Genomic DNA, 20,731 nt, shown 5'->3' with positions numbered 1-20,731 from the left:
ACGACTGGTACCGCAGTCGTGCTTCATTTTAACAAGGTCCCAGCTGCTGCTGCAGTTTCTGGAAAGTCAGCGTGAAAACTCCCGAGGGGGATATCTGCACAGTTTAGACTGAGGATGTACCTGAACGCAGCATCTGGTTTCACACGTTGATCGCTTTACGTCACAAGCACAAAGTGATGTTTAATGTTTTTTTACTTTTTTGTCCTCTTCAGGTTTGTTTGTTTGTGTTTACAGTGACATCAGACGAGCAGCGAATCCTCTTGTGTGAGAAGCAGGAAGCAGGAAGTGTTTAGTAGAAGTGTTTCTGAACTGATTAATTGTTTGTTGAACATTAATCAACCAATCAATCAATAGTTTCAGCTCTGATGTTGGAGCCTCGATAGTTTTTGTTCTGAAAATCAGTCGAAGCGACGGCCTTCATTTTCAACGAGTGTGTGTGTGTGTGTGTGTGTGTGTGTGTGTGTGTGTGTGTGTGTGTGTGTCCACATTCCCTGATAATCTCACAGACTGACTGACTTGGGTTTGACCTAGAGGAGCTTGCCAACATACCTGCTTGTTCTGTAATACACACACACACACACACACACACACACACACACACACACACTCTTCCAGCCTGTGGTGTGGCCAGATGTGTGGTTGGACTCTCACACACTGACGCCTGAGCTCTGCTGTTCAGTGTGCGTCGAGTTTATTGACTCATTTACAAAGGAGGAGCGGAAAATTGCAAAATGTGCGTCGTTTTTTTGTGTGTGTCTGAACTACTGTTTTTAGTGTCGGCATGATTTCTGCTCCTCTTGTTCACATGTTCTCTCTCTCTCTCTCTCTGTCTCTCTCTCTGTCTCTCTCTCTCTCTGTCTCTGTCTCTCTCTCTGTCTCTCTCTCTCTCTCTCTGTCTCTCTCTCTGTCTCTGTCTCTCTCTCTGTCTCTCTCTCTTTCTCTCTCTCTCTGTCTCTCTCTGTCTGTCTCTCTCTCTCTGTCTCTCTCTGTCTCTCTCTCTGTCTCTGTCTCTCTCTCTCTCTCTCTCTCTCTCTCTCTCCCTCTCTCTCCCTCTCTCTCTCTCTCTCTCTCTCTCTCTCTCGCTCTCGGCATGTTTATAAAGGCAGAGTCGTATTACGTCCTGAGAGTTTCTGCTTCGACCACAGACTGGGGCTCAGCAGAGGGAAGGGGACAATGTGGTGTGGAGCTTTTGTGTGTGTGTGTGTGTGTGTCGACAGAGATCATGTGTGTGTGTGTGTGTGTGGGGGGGGGGGGGGGGGGGGTGCGATCTCGAAGAGTCTGTCTCCTGTCATGGAATGCATGTTGCGTTGCCCTGGGTTAACCCTCCCTCCCTGTGTGTGTGTGTGTGTGTGTGTGTGTGTGTGTGTGTGTGTGTGTGTGTGTGCAGAGTGGGTGAGTAAGAGCTTTGTTGCTGAGTCGAGTCTTAATAAAGGGAGCTTTTGAATTGGTTTCCACGACAACCAGCGCAGTTGCCTGGGATGAGAAGTGCTTGCAGACTGGAGGGTTTTAAAAGTCTGCAGCTCAGCACACTCAGTGTGTTGGTAGAGATGTGTCAGTTATGGGTAAAAAATACTTCTTACTGTACACACACACACACACACACACACACACTCTGTTGTCTAAAACAGTATGAAACTGTGGGCTGTGATTTTCTCTGGACAATCCAGTACGTGCTGAATCGCACTGAAACTTTGTGACCATGAAGCTTCAGTATCGACGATCCAACAGCCAGAGGAACAAGCTAATATTTACACACACACACACACACACACACTCACACTCACACTCACACTCACACTCACACTGCATAGCTTTTGATCAGTGTGTTTGTGGGTGTGCTCCAGCTGTCAGCTCTCCCTCTGTCTGTCTGACATCCTGTTGGACACACACACACACACACACACACACACACCCTGTGTTGTACTAATTCACTGGATCTTATCTCTCGACCAGTTGCAGGTGCTGGACTGTGTTTGTCAGTAACATCAGACTCTTCTTCTGTTTCTTCACAGTCTCGTAGTTACTGAGGTCGACGTGTTCGCCGACGTCGTTCGGTTTCCGTCTGATTCTGGACTGAAATTCACACGGTCACGATGTGGCTCTTTTTTGCAGAGACAAACACTGAGTTAAGTTTCTTCTTTTCGCCTCCTCAGTTTCTTGACCCGTGCCCTGAGCCGACTGTGACAGCTGCTTTAGCTTACCGTGTGGGGATCTTGAATTGTTTATCCGTCCTCGAAGTCAACAAAATTTTTGTAGTTTGTGGTGAAAACAGTAAATTCCCCCATGTTTCGTTTCCCCTTTCGATTGCGCTCCAGCTTTTCCTGCCGCTTTTGAGCTTTTTTTCATTGTCACAATAAGTTGTTTTCACGCTCAGCTGCACACACTGTGGTTCGTTTTATTTGTGGACTACTACAAAATATCACACGTTATATAAGCTGCAGTCTTTTCTTTTTTCTTCCTGTTTGTGTTGAATGAATCTGTAAGTCAGGATTTAACAGCGTGGTTACGAACAACTCACTGCGATTCATTCCTCCCACCCTTCACCTCTCCTCTCCCCCACACGCTGCCCACTCTCCACTTATTCTGCCATATTAAGTATTTTGCTCTTCCCACTCGTTTTATTCTCTCTTTCCTCTCTCCTCCGATCTTGTTTTTGTTTTGTTTCTCTCCTGTCCGTCTCTTTTTGTTTTCCTCTGTTTGAACTCGTTCCTCATTGATATTCCTGATGAATCGCAGGACCTTTAAACCCCCCCCTCCCTCTCTATTCTGTTCTGTCTTCCACACCCTCTTCACCCTCCTCTTTCCCTCTCTTTGGTCCATGCCGGCCCCCCCCCCCCACACACACACACACACACACACACACCTATACAGACTTACAGATGAATGGACACACACACTTGCCTGCTCAGTTGGCATTAAGTTGAAGGGATGTGTCTGTCGGGATGAGGGTGGGGGGTCTCGCCGAGTCGGAGTGGATCGGTTGTTGAATGAGAGAGTTTAGGAACCGAAAAGAAAACATTCATCTGAACTGGCGAGTCGCAGTCGCAGTGTAGAAAGAGTGGAGCTGGGCGACTGAATTAAACAAGAGAAAAGGAGGAAAAGATGAAGAGTAATTGTGGCGCTAACTTGGTACTTTGAGCTAAATGCTAACATGCTCACAGTGCGGCTCTGAAATCTCTCCATATTTAATATTTAGTGCATTTGAGTGTCTGAATTCTAAATGGAGAAAATAAAATCCACAGTGAATTTAAAAAACTGTATGCTACCAATCCCAAAATGCAATGTTTACCATGTTTGCCAGTGTGTTAGCATGCTAACATTTGCTAATTGGTACTAAATGCTGGTGAGTACAGCTGCGGCTGTTGGGAGTGTCATTAGCTTTGCACGTATTCGGTGACGAAGGGTCACTTACGTTATTACACTTCATCCTGAGGAAGACACGGGTGTCTGGACCAAACATCATGGCAGTTCACTCAGTAGTTGCCACGGCGACGTCCACACAACTCCGGCGTTTTCAAGCACCAAAAAGGAGACATTCGGAAACGCTGCTGACCCTGTTTTTATTTTGAAAACTCTGGGGTTGTGTTTTATTTTGAAAACTCTGGGGTTGTGTTTTATTTTGAAAACTCTGGGGTTGTGTTGTCGTATGGGCAGACGGAAACTGAGACCTTTGCAAATGATGACGTAGACACCCACGGTCGCTCGTTTTTCGGTTTAAAACGGCGTTTTCAAAACGAAAAGTAATGTGGACGTAGTCTCTGATAGTTCAACCTCATGTTGGCGCTTGAGGAAACGTTGCCTTGTGGGAATCTCAACCTCTTCTACTTCCTGTTCCTCCTAACCTTTTCAGTCCATGACGTTACTCATAATAGTCGATGGTGCACTGTAAAAGGAGCAGCACAGGTGGTGAGTTCCCCCGTTCAGTCACTTCATCCTCTGGGGACTGTGAACGTTTGTTGCAGAGGTTCGTGCTCTGCTGGAGTGTTTTGGTGCGTTGTTGCTGACTCGACAGTCGTGTATATCCAGGTTGAGCGAGGGGGACAGAGATGGGAGTGAGGGAGGTGGAGAGGTTCTCGCTGAGGGGGGAGGATGTAAATGAGACGGGATTGTTTCTCTAGTGTGTGGGTGGAGCTGTTTGGCTTGTCATGTTGCAGACGGACTCTTGCCAGACGTCTGAAGACTTTGTAACTGTGTGTGTGTGTGTGTGTGTGTGTGTGTGTGTGTGTGTGTGTTTATGGAGGAAAGGGAGTTGGAGAAAATGCTAACAGATGATTCCTCAGAAGTTTAAAGCATTTTAAACTCGTTTTTTTTTAACGTTTAGCGATCCATCTTTACTTCCTGTCCACCTCTATCTTCTGTCATGTTCGTTGTGTGTGTGTGTTAGAGAGTGTGTGTGTGTGTGTGTGTGTGTGTGTGTCTGTGTGTGTGTTAGAGGGTGTGCTGGCCGTTGTCTGTGTGTCCGCATGGAGGACAATGCCTTCTGTTTGTCTGTATTCAGACCGTGAAATCGCTTTATCCTTGCTAACGCTCGCTCTCTGCATCACCGGGCAATTGCACTTGTGTGTGTGTGTGTGTGTGAGTGTGTGTGTGAGAGTGTGTGAGACAGTGATTATGAGTTACTGTAGGCCTCCATTGTGTGCGTTTCAGGATTGTCTGGTGAGCAAAGTAGCAGATCTTTGTGTGTTATAGGCTCAGAACTCACAGAGTGATGAATGGTTTCCTTGCACAGATCAGCTGTTAAACCAGTGCGTCGTTCAACAGGTCGCTCCTGTTTTTTATTTTCTGAACCTTTTAATGTCACTTTTTAAGAAACATCCTGAACATTTATTTCAAAACTTGTAAATGGGTCAATGACATGTAAGAATTTCCAACAGGACAATTTTAAAATACACAAAATAAGAATATTTATCACAATCATGAAGATGATTTATCTTTAAATTATTTAATGTCCTTTACATGCATAATGTTTTTTTAACAGGTTCTCAGTAATATAAAGTGCTTAGAAACAAAATAATGATCTTATGTTTTTGTCCTACAATGTCACATGTACTGAACAGACTTATTTTTCCTTTAAATTGCATAAAATGGATAAAAAAGTTTAAAAAATACCCTTCACTTAATCACACTGTATCAGTGATTAATATTACAGCCACAGAAATTAGTTATTGCTTTTACTGGTCGAGTGATATTTGGACACTTTAAGTGACAGAAAACTAAAGGTTAAAGTTAAAGTTGAAGTGAGTGCATGTATGGGAGAATAACTACATATACATGGAGTCGTTCTGTGAATTTAAACCTTTTCTTAACTGAAGAAACTTAGGCGTCACGTCAATGTGTGTCTCACTTCATCTTATTGCTTTCATTTCATAATGAGATGGAGAGGAGGCTTTTGATTCAGTGTTTGTAGCTGTGTGTGTGTGTGTGTGTGTGTGTGTGTGTGTGTGTGTGTGTGTGTGTGTGTGCGTGTGTGTGTGTGCGTGTGTGTGCATGTGGAAGATGCCTCTGATGTTTCTATCAAGGCACCCTGAGAGTTTGCAGCAGCTTCTTTCATCTGTCATTCTTGTTTTTTAAATCCACATCTTGAACTTAAACATATTTTTATGTGGCGTGTTGTTGAAATGGCAGATTCATCAGTCCTTGATGTTTGAGGAGTGTAATCAGAATAACTAAGGAGGGGAAGAGGCAGTCACCCAGTTAAAGATGTTACTCTACATCCACTCGACTATGTTTTCATTTTAAAACAGCGTTTTGAAACGAAAACAATCTCCGTCCACACAAACACACCTGAAAACACACATTACTGAGCAATCACCTGCACTGAGCGTGTGTGAGCCGGTGTAAACAGGAAGTAGATTGTCTCCTCTGCAGTAAAGCCTCTGAAGGAGGAGCAGCAGAGACAGTTGTAGCACATCATCAGAGAGTGTAAGTGAACAACAGACAACAAGGTCAGTAACTCTGTCATTCATCATCATGTTGTATTCACCACTGGTAGTCCAGGCTGATGAGAGCCAATCAGGAGAGACCGTGGGTGTGTCTTCATCATTTACAGAGGTCTCAGTTTCTGTCCAGACTACAACACAACCGCAGAGTTTTCAAAATAAAACACAACCACAGAGTTTTCAAAATAAAACGGGTTTCCAAAAGTCTCAGTTTTCGGTGCTCGAGTCGTGTGGACGGGAGGAGGAAACGTAGCAGAAAAGATGAGTTTTAAAACTAAAAAGTAGTAGTGTGGACGTAGCCTTACGTAGCCCCCATCCCCCACCCTCCTCTCAGAATGAATTACAATAACTTTTCATTTGTCCAATACTTTAGTTTATGACTAAATACCTGCTGAAGTAATGACTGTCCCATCACCCTCAACTCTACTGTGTTAATTAGCTTAGTTAGTTAATTAGCTAATGTTAGCATGCTAAGCTAAGATGGTGAACGTGGTGATCTGGGAACAGTCGCTGTCATCACTCAGTCAGCATTTTATTCACTGGTCTCTATGAGAAAATGAGGAAACTGAAACCTTTTGTGATTTTAACAGTGATTACTTTGTTGATTGTTCTTTGGCTAGCTGACAAATTTAACTACACTCACCCAAGTTTATGGGGGGGGGCACATTTATTATCTGCCCACTACTAAAGAGGACCTGTAATATTGCCAAATGAGCAGATGGGGGAGGGAGCTTATTTCAGAGGTGACACACACACACACACACACACACACACACACACACACACACACACACACACACACACACACACACACAGTCCCCAGTGAGGAGGTGATGACATCATCACCGGGAATCCCTCCACCAGCTGTCCTCTGACATCACCAGGACCAGGAAATGTGTGTGTGTGTGTGTGTGTGTGTGTCATCTGTGAACCATGTGCCACATTTTGAGCCTTTAGGTTTCTCCTCATCGTGCACATTTAATTTTTTCTTCCCTCTCACGTTTTAATAAAACCTCTGCGTTGCTGCACATCTGTTCTCCTGCCTGTCAGACGTATTTATTTGGGATTCTGTGGAACGACACGGTCTGAAATCGGAGCTGGTTAGCGGCCTGGTTCTTGTCAGAGGTGCTACAGACCAGCCAAGTGTCACGGCCCTGACACAGTCTTAAATAGTCATTAGTGGTCTGATTTTTTTTCCCCACGTGCTGACAGCTTTCTTCGCACTCTTTCTTGGCACGGCCAGCTTTAATTTGTGGGTATAGATCTGTGATGAATGAGCTGTGGTCACCGTCACATCGCTGGGATACAGACACAAACCGCCGCTGTCCATCTGCTCTCAGTCGCTCTGATCTTTTTACACTCTGCTCCGATTCTCTCTGTTCACTCTCTTTCCTGACAGTTTTCTCACGTTTATCTCCGGAGCATTTAAACAGTTTCACGGCACGACTCGCTTTTCTCTGGTGTCTGTCGTCTTGATTGTAACACAGCACACAGCAGGGGCCAGAACATAATCAAAGGCTAATTTAAGATATTGATAAAAATTCAACTTTAATTTACTTTGTTACTTTTCATTTGTGGCGCTGGTAAAAAAAAAAAAAGATCATATGATCATCCTTCTGGGTAGAATCTCAATCCACCATCTCGCTCATCATCTGAATTCTGTTTCCACTCTGATTTTATTCTGAAAGTCCTGGCAGGAAGTTGTGATTCCTACCTTCCCTCTGCTGTGGCGCTTCTCTCGGATGTTTGTGAGCTCGTCCACTCACAGTCACATATTCTACGTTTGACTGATTTACTTTACTTGTCAAGCGAGCGATAGAACCTTTGGAACTTCCTTCCAAAACTTTTCAGAATAAAAGCTCACAATAGCTTGAAAAATAAAGCATTGTCGCTGCAAAATTATTTTCTAGGCAAAATCAATAAAGATTAAAAAAGCCCAGATATTATCGCTAATATTTTGTAGTTGCAGTTTCGCTCTGATATAGGAATTGTTGAGATCTACAATGAAATAAGATTTTACCTGTTGTCTTTGCCACGTTTGCCGTCCTCCATGTTTGTTTGCCTTTATGCAAATTCCTCGCCTGCATCCGTGTCACGCAGAAGAACTCAAAGTGGCGTCCAAAAGCCGAACAGTGTTGCCGTGAAGAGTGTGATTTGCGACACAATGAAATAAACAATAGAGCATCATATGAAGCAGTAGACGGTTTTTTTTATTGTCACATGATCTATATCGTAATATCAGACCTGCCTGGAAATATGCTAATTTATGCTCCTGCTGAGTTTTAGATGAGAAGATCGATACTAGCAGCCAGTTAGCTTAGCTTTGCAGAAAGACTGGAAATGGCTCGCTTATATCTCTGTCCAGCAAAACCTGCACATCAGGACAAAAACAACAACCATAACTAACAAGTTCTTGGCACAGCTCAGTGTAAAACTGCACGTTGACTTGTTTTTAAAGTTGGTATTCGTAAGGATTAAGATGTGACGTGTTAATTGTTGAGTTTTAGAGATGGTGGTGAGTGAGTTTTGTTACCTTTACACAGAGCAAAGCCAGTCTTTATGCTAAGCTAAGATAAGCTAATCTTCTAATCTAACTCTCAGCAAAAACAAAACACAAAGTATATTTTCCCAAAATGTCAAACTATTCCTTCCTGATTTCGTTCGTCTTGCACTTATCTGTCCCGGTCTCTCCGCCTCTCCCGTTATCTGGACTTGTGGTTTATGACCCATGAGTGAATGTTCCTCTCACACCTCCACCTCCAGCTGTCTGAGGCATGTGTTATTGCAGCGAATAAAAACCCAGGGACAGGAAGTGACAACACGGGAGGAATGCTGTTATAACACTCGGCCAGGCCTCGGGGGGATCGGGACAAGGGAGGGAACGAGCAAACGGGGATTTAAAGTTGAGGAGAAGAAAGGTTAAATTGACTGATGCAGGAGGAATAACACTGATTTCCTGCGTATTGCACAGAACTGAGGGACGAAGCCGGGAAGAAAACAAGAGGATGGTAGAATTGAAAATAACTGGATCTGGAGACAGTTCTCCCCGGGAAAGAAAAAGCTGATAGAGTAAAAACATGAATCCAAATGAAAAGAGGACATTTATCTACATATAATATTTAGTTTGTTTCTCATATAAGACAATCGTTGCAGGAAAAGAGAAAAGCAGCTCTGTACACAGTCGTATACAAACATGAGAACTCGCACATTTCCTCTTATTTTTCTGCATTTTTAATCCACATTCCTACAGGCTTATGTAAGCAGTGTGCTCCAGTGTGTCGGTATTGCTCACAAGTGTGTGTGTGTCTCTGTGTGTGTGTGTGTGTATGTGTGTGTGTGTGTGTAGCTGCTGCTAGCGGGTGTGTGCTAATTCACAGTTTAGCCCAATTTAGCCCAGTTGTGTGCATGGCGTCACAGTTCTTGTGAGTAGTCTTTCTTTTTATCAGCGCGGCTTCATTTACTGAGCGAACAAAGGAAGAGCTCTGTGAAGATTGCCGCTGATTATACCCACTCACACTTACACAGCGGTGGGTTTTCAGCATCTGCGTCATCTGCTGTCGGTAATTGCTATGAGCTTTGTTATAGTGTTGTGATTTCTCCCCCTACTATTAGACCTAACCAGTATGTTTGTTCTGGTTGTAACAGCTCAGAATAACCAGTTTGTGACTGTGCTCAGAGCCGAGCTCCGTCACACTGAAAGCAAACGCCTTGAGGAGAGGAAGGATGCTTTAAGATGTTACTCTGTCAACACTGTGCAGATTGTGTTGTACAGTGTGTGCCTGTCTGGAGGAGACAGAGCCAGAAATAACATCTGCCGTTCACTCGGCACCTTTTGACCAAAGTCTGTGGCACTACCAGGAATGCATATTTTTAAACCATGATGGGAGTGTTTTTTACTTTTATTGGTGACGCAAGATAAAAACAAAGAGAATGATAACAAGACATGAAGTGACGTGACGTAACATAAGATAATGTAACATAACAAGACAAGACATAAGATGTAACAAGAATGAATGATGATGAATGTCAATAATACATCCTATGGACTGGAATGTAAAACGTCGGCCATGCTGTGTATTTCCTTGACGGGATCCTCCAGTTATGGGGCCCCAGGTGTGGAGTTCACAGGACTACACAAAGACACCACCGCAGTGACACAGATCCACTTCCTGCCTGGACAGGTGAGCTCCATGACAGTGTAAAAACAACATATATATGTATATATATATATGTATGATAATGGTGGTGAAACTGATGTGTGATAATGTCTGACTGGCTGTGTCATAGGGCCGCCTGCTGTCACTGCTGGATGACAACACGATTTACCTGTGGGAGCTGGTGGCGGGTGCTCCCAGAGAGGTGGGAGGAGTTAAGAAAGAGGGCGTGGTCTCCCTCCAGGAAGTGGGCAACTACAGCCTCCCAGGAAGACCTGGCATCGAGAGCTGCAGGTGAACGAGAGGCTGTTTGTCCTGTTTTACATGCTGCTGTTATTGTTTTTGTCTTTTAGAGGAATTTTGGAATTTCAGAAGACAGTCCCACCCCCTCTCTTAGTCCCACCCCTCTCTTAGTCCCACCCCCTCTCTCAATCTGGCGGCACATTGGCGAGTCTTATGATTATGCGTGTCAGAGTTATTCGTCATTAACATGCTCGCTCCTCCTCCTCCCCCTCCTCTTCCTCTTGCTCCTCTTCCCCCTCCTCCTCCTCCTCCTCCCCCTCCTTCTCCTCCTCTCCTCCTCCTCCTCCTCCTCCTCCTCTTGCTCGTCTTCCTCCCAGTGCCACTCGGGTGACCGTCCTCCTCTTGCTGCGGTCATGTGACCTGCTCTGCATCGGAACGGAGGGAGGGGGCGTGTACTTCCTGCAGTTGCCCTGCCTCTCACTGAAAGACAACCAGACGCTGCTCCAGGATCAGGTCATGCAGAGGTGAGACTGCAGCATCAATTCCTTATTTCTTTTTTTTCTTTCTTTTTTAATGATTTATTGATTGAATTTTCCAAATTACAGAGCTATAAGATTAATTAATTAAATTAAAATTAATAAATAACTATTAACATGTTAAAGTAATCCCTTAAGGCCAATCAGCCCAACCCCCCAGCACACAGGAGCCATTACGAAGTTACAGAAACCAGAGGAGTGAAAATTAAATTAAAATAAAATAAATAATGATTAAAAAAGGATAAAAAGGGGATGAACATTTTCACTTTTCCATGATGAAGCGATGCATTTGTTTCCAGCGATCACGGCCAGTTTTATAAACCGCTCCTTGTTTCTTTTTGGCGGGAGGGAAGTCAGGTATGTCGCTCTGAACAGGTAACTTCCCGACTACATATGACGACCTCACTCAAATAAACCCGAACTATCCCTTTAAGGTTCAGAACAAAGTTTTTACCTCACACAAAAAGCTGCATGAGCTTAATAAACTTACATGATGTGGCGGGGGACACTTCACACACAGACCCCCACCACTGCATCAAAGACTTTTGATGGTGGTTTTATTATGTCCACCCTCTACATACTAGAAACGTCGTTTGTTTTTTTTCATGCTCCAACCGTCTTTGCTGCTGCATTCCTGTGTTGATGCTCTGGCAGCGAATCACAGAGCTGGTGTTGTTTCTTTTTTATTCTGCTGTGTGACTGTCTCACTGCGCGGCCAAACCCCTCATTAACTAGGCTTGTTTAGGGAAGTGGGCAGAACTGAGGCCTAACGAGGGCCCTGATAAGAGTGTGTGTGTGTGTGTGTGTGTGTGTGTGTGTGTGTATGCGTGTGCGTGTGTGCATGTGTGTGCGTGCAAAGGAGGGTAGTTTTTAGACAGTGAGGCTTTGTACCGGCTGCCAAAACGCGGTGTTCCGGTTGGGGAAGTGTTTCAGCTGTTTCTCCGTTGTGCACACACATACACACACACATGCACACACACATGCACACGCACACAGAGGCTCATCACCGGGACTCTGTAGCAGGATGCTGAATTCCCTAAAAATACTTGTGAACGCAGCGACGGAGACAATGGAAAGCTTTGTCGGGAATGTTTCTGCCTCTGTGCTTCCGGAGAGAGGAGCTTCCTCAGTGAACCCCACCAAAGCAGTCGGAAGTCTGTCTGTGTGTGTGTGTGTGTGTGTGTGTGTGTGTGTGTGTGTGTGTGCCTGTCCTATCTCTTTTGCGATGGTTCTGCCTCATCCACAGCTAAGAGCCTAGGAAGCTGCAGTGCTTCACTGCCCCTCCCTCCCTTCTTTGTTTGTTTATTTGTTTGTTTGTTTTCACGTCTTTTTCTGCGTCTCTGCTGCTTCCTTGTCTTCCCTCCTCTGTCCTCTCCCTCCCTCCTCTCGTCTTCTGTCCGTCGCTCAGGGAATCCTCTGACATCTCGCGGGTGTGTCCTGCTCCACATTCCTCTGCTGCCTCAGAGGAATGTCTCGTTCAGAAGCTCCAGCTCTATGTTACTGTTGTTGTTGTTGTTGTTGTTGTTGTTGTTGGAGTGTGAGCAGTCTGCTGTACATACAGAGGGTGACACAGAGGGTTTGCACTTTGTGTTGATTGTGTTATACGTAAGTTTGAACGCTTGATGTTTTGGTGTAAAAGAACAGGAGGCTTCGGATCTGGGACTCCTCCAGTTTTTTCCCTCAAGCCCCAGTCGATAACAAGTTTAACCCTCTGCGGTCGACGGATGTTTCCATGAATATCTCTGCGATAGTACAGAGTAGAAACATGGTTTAAACGTTGTTAGAATCAGTAGACTCTCCGCTTTCTGTTTCATATTCCTGTGAGATCGTACGTGACTCACAGGCGGAGCTAGAAAGCCCCGAAGCAGGCCTCTAAAATTTGGTTAGAGAAACAAGACTTTTCATTTTAGGCATTTATTAAACATTTATCTGCTATTCTACTAAGACTTTGTTGAACACATTTCAAGCACCAAAACAATTCCTCCACATCAGTAAAGGTTTGTTTTCACAAGAATTTAAAAAAAATCTGGGCTTCAATTTCTCAGCATTTGGGCCAAATAATCTCTTTGCTCGGTGTCAAGAGGGTGAAAACAGCGGAGATTGTTCTGGGAGTTGTGATGTGAAACACGTTGTTTATATGTTTTATTTATTTATTCTTTTGTCCAGCCTGCCAGATGACTACAGATGTGGCAAGTCCTTGGGGCCCGTGGAGTCGCTTCAGGAACATCCTCAACAGTCAGGGAAGATTCTGATTGGCTACAGCCGAGGCCTGGTGGTCCTATGGGATCTGAGCGCTCGTCACGCCGACCAGCTCTTCCTGGGCAAACAGGTAGTTTGTTTGTTTACTCACCTGAGGTTTAGTTCACAAATAACTCAAGTAACTGTGAGAGGTGCGCTTGATTTTAATGTCACTGCAGTTACAACTCCTTCCGGTGTCAGCGAGTTACCAAGTTAACATTGTTGTGTGTGTGTGTGTGTGCGCGTGTGTGTGTGTGTGTGTGTGTGTGTGTGTGTTAACCCCCCCTCCCCCCCCTTTGCAGCAGCTGGAGAGTCTGGTGTGGGAACGCTCTGGAAGCTTGTTTGTCAGTTCCCATAACGATGGGGGCTACTCTGTTTGGCCTGTTACCAATGGCAACACCTACAATCACCAGCCAGTGTCATCCACCATCCCATATGGTGAGAAACACACAAACACACACACATACACACACACACACACACACACACACACACAGGTCTGGTGGAGGTGATGGTTCTGTTTCACGATGGCAAAATGAACCATGTCTGATGACAAATTGTGACTCACTGGGGCTCGTTGTCATGGTGACAGTTAGGGTCATGGTTAAGGGGGGGGGTCTGTCCACTACAAGAGGATCCACACACACACAAAAAAATATATATGTGTTTGTGTGTGTGTTTTTATTATTATTATCATTGTTACTCACTCTTCATGGTCGTCTGTCCCAGGTCCATTTCCCTGCAAGGCCATCAGCAAGATCCTGTACCGGACAGCAGAGACGGGGTGAGAGCTGAAGCCTCGTGTCGTGACATTTTTCCTGTGTGAGAACATGTGATTCCTGCAGTCAGACTGGGCGTCTCGGGTCTCAGCGCCAGAACATTTTTTACTCCTCCTTCCTTTTTATTCTTCTGCTTTTCATCTTTCTTTTCTTTTTGTCCCTGTGAATGAAAAAAGATTACTGTTTTCTCTAGTTGAAAATGTTGATTACTGAAAAAGATAAAAACAACAGTCTTTGTTCAGTAAATGTTTTTATGATCTGGATTTCACTCAGGTTTTTTGTAGTATAGATTTCTCTCTTATTTTTAAAATTCAAAATAAAAGCTCATTTGCAGATGTAGAAAACGTCCCCACTCGTCCTGGAAACTCAGATGATTGATGGATGAAATGCTTTTGTGTGTTCCTTCGCTGCAGTTCTCCGGTGCTGTTGTACAGCGGCGGGATGCCCAGAGCCAGCTACGGCGACCGCCACTGTCTGACCGTTCAGCAGGACAAAGACCACGTCACTCTCGACTTCACATCGCGAGTCATTGACTTCTTCACGGTCCACAGCACGGAGCAGGAGAAAGGTGGGGGGGAGAGGGGGCCTGATGCGTCTCCATCGATTCGTTGATTTGAAGACGTTTTCAGGAACGTCATCACATTTTCTGTCCCGTCTCTTGTCCTCACAGAGTTTGACGACCCGTCGGCGTTGGTAGTGTTACTGGAGGAGGAGCTGGTTGTAATCGACCTCCAGACCCCCGGGTGGCCGTCTCTGCCGACGCCTTACCTGGCTCCCCTCCACTCCTCCGCCATCACCTGCTCCTGCCACATCTCCAGCGTCCCGCCGAAACTGTGGGAGAGGCTGGTGAACGCCGGCAAAGCACAGCAGGGCCTGCAGCACACGCACAGGGTGAGAGGCAGGGCGCCGTCTGCGCAGTACAGTTAAACAGGAAACACACGCACGCACAACAAGTGGGTGGTGACTCATTAATCCTCTTTGTTTTCAGGTCGTCCATACGTCCCGTTCTCATGGACTCGATTCAATTTTGGAGCAAACATTCACTAGAACACAAGAGTGAACTGATTAGGTTTTGGGGGTCAAAGGTCACGGTGACCTCAGGAAACTTTTTTAGGACAAAGTTTCACACCAAAGGTTCATATTGTCTCTGACTCTGGATAAACAGATGTAACAGGGAACTAGTCTGTGTGTGGCGGAGGGATACGACCGCGAGGAGGCGGTTCTAGTTTTAAAACTCGACTTCGATTGTGCGGCTGTCAGTGCTCTTTAACAATATTTTAAATACTCTGAATTATTCCAGTAAATTGTTCTTCTGTCAACTCATAAATCCTAGAAAATCCCCAGTTGGCTGTTTTCTCAGAGCTTGTGAAATCTTTATTAGATGCAACACTTTGCTGCTTTTTGTGGAACTTTTGGCCACTGTGAAATCTTGTGTGTCCAAACACAATATTCAGAGCGTCTCCATGTTTTTATACGTCGTGGACTTTGTTGCAGAGACTGGAAAACGTAGATGACGCTGAATAGTGTAGAAATATGTTCAGTGAACTCCCGCATTGAGGAAAAAAGAGGAGAAAATGTGCTTTTGTTTTGTTGCTTTTGATCTTTTTGTTTCTCACACATTCTTTTGGCGTCACGGAAAAGTTCCTTCTCTGTGCATTAGAGTTGATTTCTGCTCTTTCTTGGTCTGAGGCCGAGTTACTGGTGGAGCTGCAGCTGCTGGCAGGACGCTGCAGAACAGGATTATTCTGTAAATTGGTTTATTCATGGCGGTGGGGATGTTCATTTACAGCGAATCAAGGATGCATGTAAGCAGCTTAACCTGAGGACACCTTAAGCAGAGCGTTCACGCTTTTCATTGATTTTATTTTCAAATATGTTTCAGTGAGTCAAAGAAAATCACACACACAGCGAACTGTCGCCGCGGCGCTCGTTTATACGTTCACATTTATAAAAACATATGATGTGAAAGAAAAATAAAGAGAGAAATAAAAACAAGTAAATTAAATATTTACATGAAGTGAAAATTGACAAAAACAAATGTGTACGACTGAATAATAAATAATTAAGGGAGAAAAGATTAATCTGAATCTAAGACTCAGGTGAGGGAGTCCAGGAGAAGAGCTTTTATTCCTTGATCTTCCCTCTTGGATTTCTTTTCTTAAATCTCCCATGTTTTAAATATGGCCGCCGGCACTCGCCAGTGTTCACGTACGTACAACCAGCACGCTCACAGATTCAAGCTGCAGTGTTTTATTTGGATTTGTTGGATTTTTCAGCTTCTAAAAAACTTTTAGACACCACAGGTAGCAGGTATGAGTGTGCAGCTCACTGGACAGGTGACAGGTGTGTCCACAGTGTCTGTCTCTGGAAGGAAGCATGAAACATTATCTGTTCCCTTGTTCCCAGAGAGGACATGCAGCAGGTAAACCCAGCACTGCTACTGGTCCCTCATGACGTAGATGTAACCCTTTCTACCACATGCCTGTCAGGTGTCGTATCGAGACCGGAGAGCAGTTTAAATGGGTAATAAGCGGTTGAATGGACGTTGTTACTCACGGTGCTTGTTGATCTGAGCTCAGGCGCTGGCAGCCGCTCAGCTCCGAGGAAACCGGCAGGAGTGTGACCGTCAGCCTGCTGCTGCTGCTGTGTGTGAACTTTAAGAGCAGGTGTAGGCAGTTAAAGGCTTTGCAGAGTCTTTGTAGCTCAGATCAGCTGTTTGATCAGTGGCAGATTAAACTAACACACACACACACACACACACACACACAGATGCACAGCTGGTGTGCTCGTAAATCACGGCTGCGTCTGTCTGAGCGAAGCCAAACCAGAGAGACTGGCACTGAAACAGCAGCAGCGGTGGTGTCAGTGTCTGTGTGTCAGGGTTACTACATTTTGAGATGGGGTCATGGTGAAAATTGAAAGGGTTAGAAAATATGTTGTTGTTCTGTCAAGTTCAATTTTTGAATTTTTTTATTTATTTTTTTTCTCCTGCAGCTTTTCATAATTTTTTTTATTTGACTGTGATGAAGTTTCTCTGTGTCTGTGCAGAGCTGGCCCATATGTGGAGGGAAAAACCTGGCACCTCCACCCAAACAACAAGAGCTGCTGTTGACAGGGTATGTACACACACACACACACACACACACACATTAACACTTAAACACTCACAGGCTACGTCCACACTGCAGATGCATACAGCTGTCTTCCTTTTTTCTTCATGACACAACTCTGGCTCAGATCTGATCCCAGTGAAGCGACTAAAAGTTTTAGTTTTAGCTTTTCTTTTCTTTTTTTTTTTTTGGTTTCATTTCTGATCCGAACCACATGAAAATACTGGATAAATCTGGATCCACATGCGACTTCCAGATACCGAAACCAGAATTTGTCAGCATTGTCATGACGGTAAGAAAATCCTGGAACAACTGGCAGAATCTTTCTCCAGATATTTGGCAGAAGTGGCGCCGACACTCACCAGAGGCGGAAACGATCGGATTGATTCTCAGCTGTGGAAACTGTCACCGTCACACACACACACACACACACACACACACACACACACACACACCAGAGCCGGACGATAAATCGATTTTATAGATTAATCAGAACTCATGGTTTATAAGAATGAAAATCGAATTTCACTTTAACTTCATTATGTAGCAACACGAGTCAAGACACAAGTGAAATATCAACATGGGAGCAGAAAAGAAACGCTGCAGTGTCTCCTCCGTCGTCTGGAAGCCGTTCCATGGTTCTCTGAACGCAGCAGCACGACTAATTTATTCCAGCACCTCAGACATGCAGCTGAGTGGGAGGAGTCTGTGGCACAAAACGGCAGCGGCTCTAAAACACCTGCTGAAAGATGAAGACGAGCGGTGTCCCGGTAGAAAGACGTTACAGAGGCAGAAGAAAGCGCCTCGTCTCTGAGTTTTATTTTAATTAACATGCAAATAATCTACGTTTAATTTTGTTGCAAATAAAGTTGCAATAAATTTTTTCAAGAGGCTTTTATTTATTTTTAAAAAGTGAAGTTTGGTGAAATTTACTTTGCAGAATGTATTAAACCCAACAGGGAAACTCTTCTTTCTTCATTTGCTTTTGTTTTCTGTATAAACAAAACTAAACTTTGTCTTTCGTAGTTTGTTTTTGAGAGAAATAAAAGATTTGCACATTCCTGAGTGATTTTCCACTAAAACACATTCAGGTCGTCGTGGTGATTTTGTCTGAGTGTCTCTTTACGTCCTGTGCGTCTCACAGACACGAGGACGGCACCGTTCGCTTCTGGGATGCGTCAGGTGTTGCCCTCACGCCGCTGTACAAACTCAGCACAGCCAATGTCTTCCACACCGACTGCGACCCCGGCGACGACCCTCAGGACCCCGGCGACGACCCCGACATGCAGCAGGAGGAGGAGTGGCCTCCCTTCAGGAAGGTGAGAGCCGAGGAGGCGTGAGGAGGAAAGGAAGCGGGGATAAGAGGGTTAAAGATCGGGCTGTGTCTCCTACACACACTCGGTCCTGTAACGCTACATCTGTGGCCTAATTTTCCCATCTGAATGCTTTCATGTGTTTTGGGTTTTCAGACGGACCCGCCCCATTGTTCCTGTTCAAACTCCACTTCTCCAGGAACCGCAGTCTGTTTTTTAACGCTCTTGTTTTCTGTGCAGAATTACATTTAAATGAAGTGACTCTGCGCCGGGCGGCGGGAGTCCGGCCTCGGTAGATGCCGACAGGAAATGGAAGACGGGTCGTGAAGCGAATGAATATTTAAATGAACTGAGTGTTTGGTCGGAGAGCAGCATCAGCTGGGATCATTAATGCCGACCATTAGTGTCAACACACACACACACACACACACACACACACACACACACACACACACACACACACCTCTTAGGCCTGTTTCCCTTTACTCCCGTCTTTTCTTCCTATTCACTCTTTCACCCCCCACCACACACACACACACCACACACACACACACACACACCACACACCACACACACACGCACACACACACCACACACACACACACACCCCCACCCACCTTTCCACATGTATCCTGTGGTAACGGAGCTGCATGTTCAGGAATGTGGCTTCATATGGGATGAAGAGCCTTTCCTTTTTCTCTCTCCTCTGTAATGAAAACCAGACCAATCAGCCCACTCTGTGTGTGTGTGTGTGTGTGTGTGTGTGTGTGTGTGTGTGTGTGTGTGTGTGTGTGTGTGTGTGTGTGTGTGTGTGTGTGTGTGAGACCAACTTCTCCTACTCCTTGTTTTGCCAAGACACAGCTCCCATGCGAGAGGGGATTCTGTTGGAATTCCTACTCTGTGTGTGTGTGTGTGTGTGTGTGTGTGTGTGTGACTGACAGATTAATGCACATGTTTTGCTGAGTATGTATGAGGGGAAGGGGGAAGGGGGGGGGGCTGCAGTAGAGGAGAGCTTCAGACGGACGTGTTGACATTGATCTGCCTGAACTGAATCTGATCAGATCAATAATCCAGAATGAGACTGAACACAGTTTTGTGAAGGAGTGAAGAGTTGAGAAAGAGAAACGCGCGTCTTGCAGCTGCTCATTCAGCAGCTGCTCAGATGGATGATGGGAGAAGACGGGAGAGATCAAATAATCTAGCGTTTAATTTTTTTGTTGCAAATAAAGTTGCAATAATTTTTTCAAGAGGCTTTGATTTATTTTTAAAAAGTGAAGTTTGGTGAAATTTACTTTGCAGAATGTATTAACCCCAACAGGGAAACTCTTCTTTCTTCATTTGCTTTTGTTTTCTGTATAAACAAAAACTAAACTTTGTCTTTCGTAGTTTGTTTTTGAGAGAAATAAAAAGATTTGCACATTCCTGAGTGATTTTCCACTAAAACACATTCAGGTCGTCGTGGTGATTTTGTCTGAGTGTCTCTTTACGTCCTGTGCGTCTCACAGACACGAGACGGCACCGTTCGCTTCTGGGATGCGTCAGGTGTTGCCCTCACGCCGCTGTACAAACTCAGCACAGCCAATGTCTTCCACACCGACTGCGACCCCGGCGACGACCCTCAGGACCCGGCGACGACCCCGACATGCAGCAGGAGGAGGAGTGGCCCTCCCTTCAGGAAGGTGAGAGCCGAGGAGGCGTGAGGAGGAAAGGAAGCGGGGATAAGAGGGTTAAAGATTGGCGCTGTGTCTCTTACACACACTCGGTCCTGTAAACGCTACAATCTGTGGCCTAATTTTCCCATCTGAATGCTTTCATGTGTTTTGGGTTTTCAGACGGACCCCGCCCCCATTGTTCCTGTTCAAAACTCCACTTCTCCAGGACCGCAGTCTGTTTTTTAACGCTCTTGTTTTTCTGTGCAGAATTACATTTAAATGAAGTGACTCTGCGCCGGGCGGCGGGAGTCCGCGCTCGGTAGATGCCGACAGGAAATGGAAGACGGGTCGTGAAGCGAATGAATATTTAAAATGAACTGAGTGTTTGGTCGGAGAGCAGCATCAGCTGGATCATTAATGCCGACCATTAGTGTCAACACAACACACACACACCACACACACACACACACACACACACACACACACACACTCTTAGGCCTGTTTCCTTTACTCCCGTCTTTTCTTCCTATTCACTCTTTCACCCCCCACCACACACACACACACAACACACACACACACACACACCACACACCACACCACACACGCACACACACAAACCACAACACACACACCACCCCCACCCACCTTTCCACATGTATCCTGTGGTAACGGAGCTGCATGTTCAGGAATGTGGCTTCATATGGGAATGAAGAGCCTTTCCTTTTTCTCTCTCCTCTGTAATGAAAACCAGACCAATCAGCCCACTC

The 20,731-nt window shown here is 45.2% G+C and overlaps 1 protein-coding gene across 2 annotated transcripts in view; it reads left to right on the top strand.

Annotated features, from left to right (window-relative positions):
- Window positions 1-20,731, top strand: part of llgl1 (LLGL1, scribble cell polarity complex component) — a 34,628-nt gene that overhangs the window by 6,515 nt on the left and 7,382 nt on the right. For both annotated transcript variants that reach the window (XM_022763942.1, XM_022763943.1), the window contains exons 3-12: window positions 10,039-10,120; window positions 10,227-10,387; window positions 10,714-10,860; window positions 13,039-13,201; window positions 13,413-13,548; window positions 13,840-13,894; window positions 14,303-14,457; window positions 14,560-14,780; window positions 16,938-17,005; window positions 18,144-18,318. In XM_022763942.1, coding sequence (XP_022619663.1) covers window positions 10,039-10,120; window positions 10,227-10,387; window positions 10,714-10,860; window positions 13,039-13,201; window positions 13,413-13,548; window positions 13,840-13,894; window positions 14,303-14,457; window positions 14,560-14,780; window positions 16,938-17,005; window positions 18,144-18,318 — 1,363 coding nt within the window. The remainder of the gene's footprint in view (window positions 1-10,038; window positions 10,121-10,226; window positions 10,388-10,713; window positions 10,861-13,038; window positions 13,202-13,412; window positions 13,549-13,839; window positions 13,895-14,302; window positions 14,458-14,559; window positions 14,781-16,937; window positions 17,006-18,143; window positions 18,319-20,731) is intronic.

The sequence above is a fragment of the Seriola dumerili genome, unplaced genomic scaffold (genome assembly GCF_002260705.1).
Source record: "Seriola dumerili isolate Sdu_G_001 unplaced genomic scaffold, Sdu_1.0 BDQW01000505.1, whole genome shotgun sequence".
Lineage (NCBI taxonomy): Eukaryota > Metazoa > Chordata > Actinopteri > Carangiformes > Carangidae > Seriola > Seriola dumerili.
This window is presented reverse-complemented; position numbering and strand designations above follow the sequence as displayed.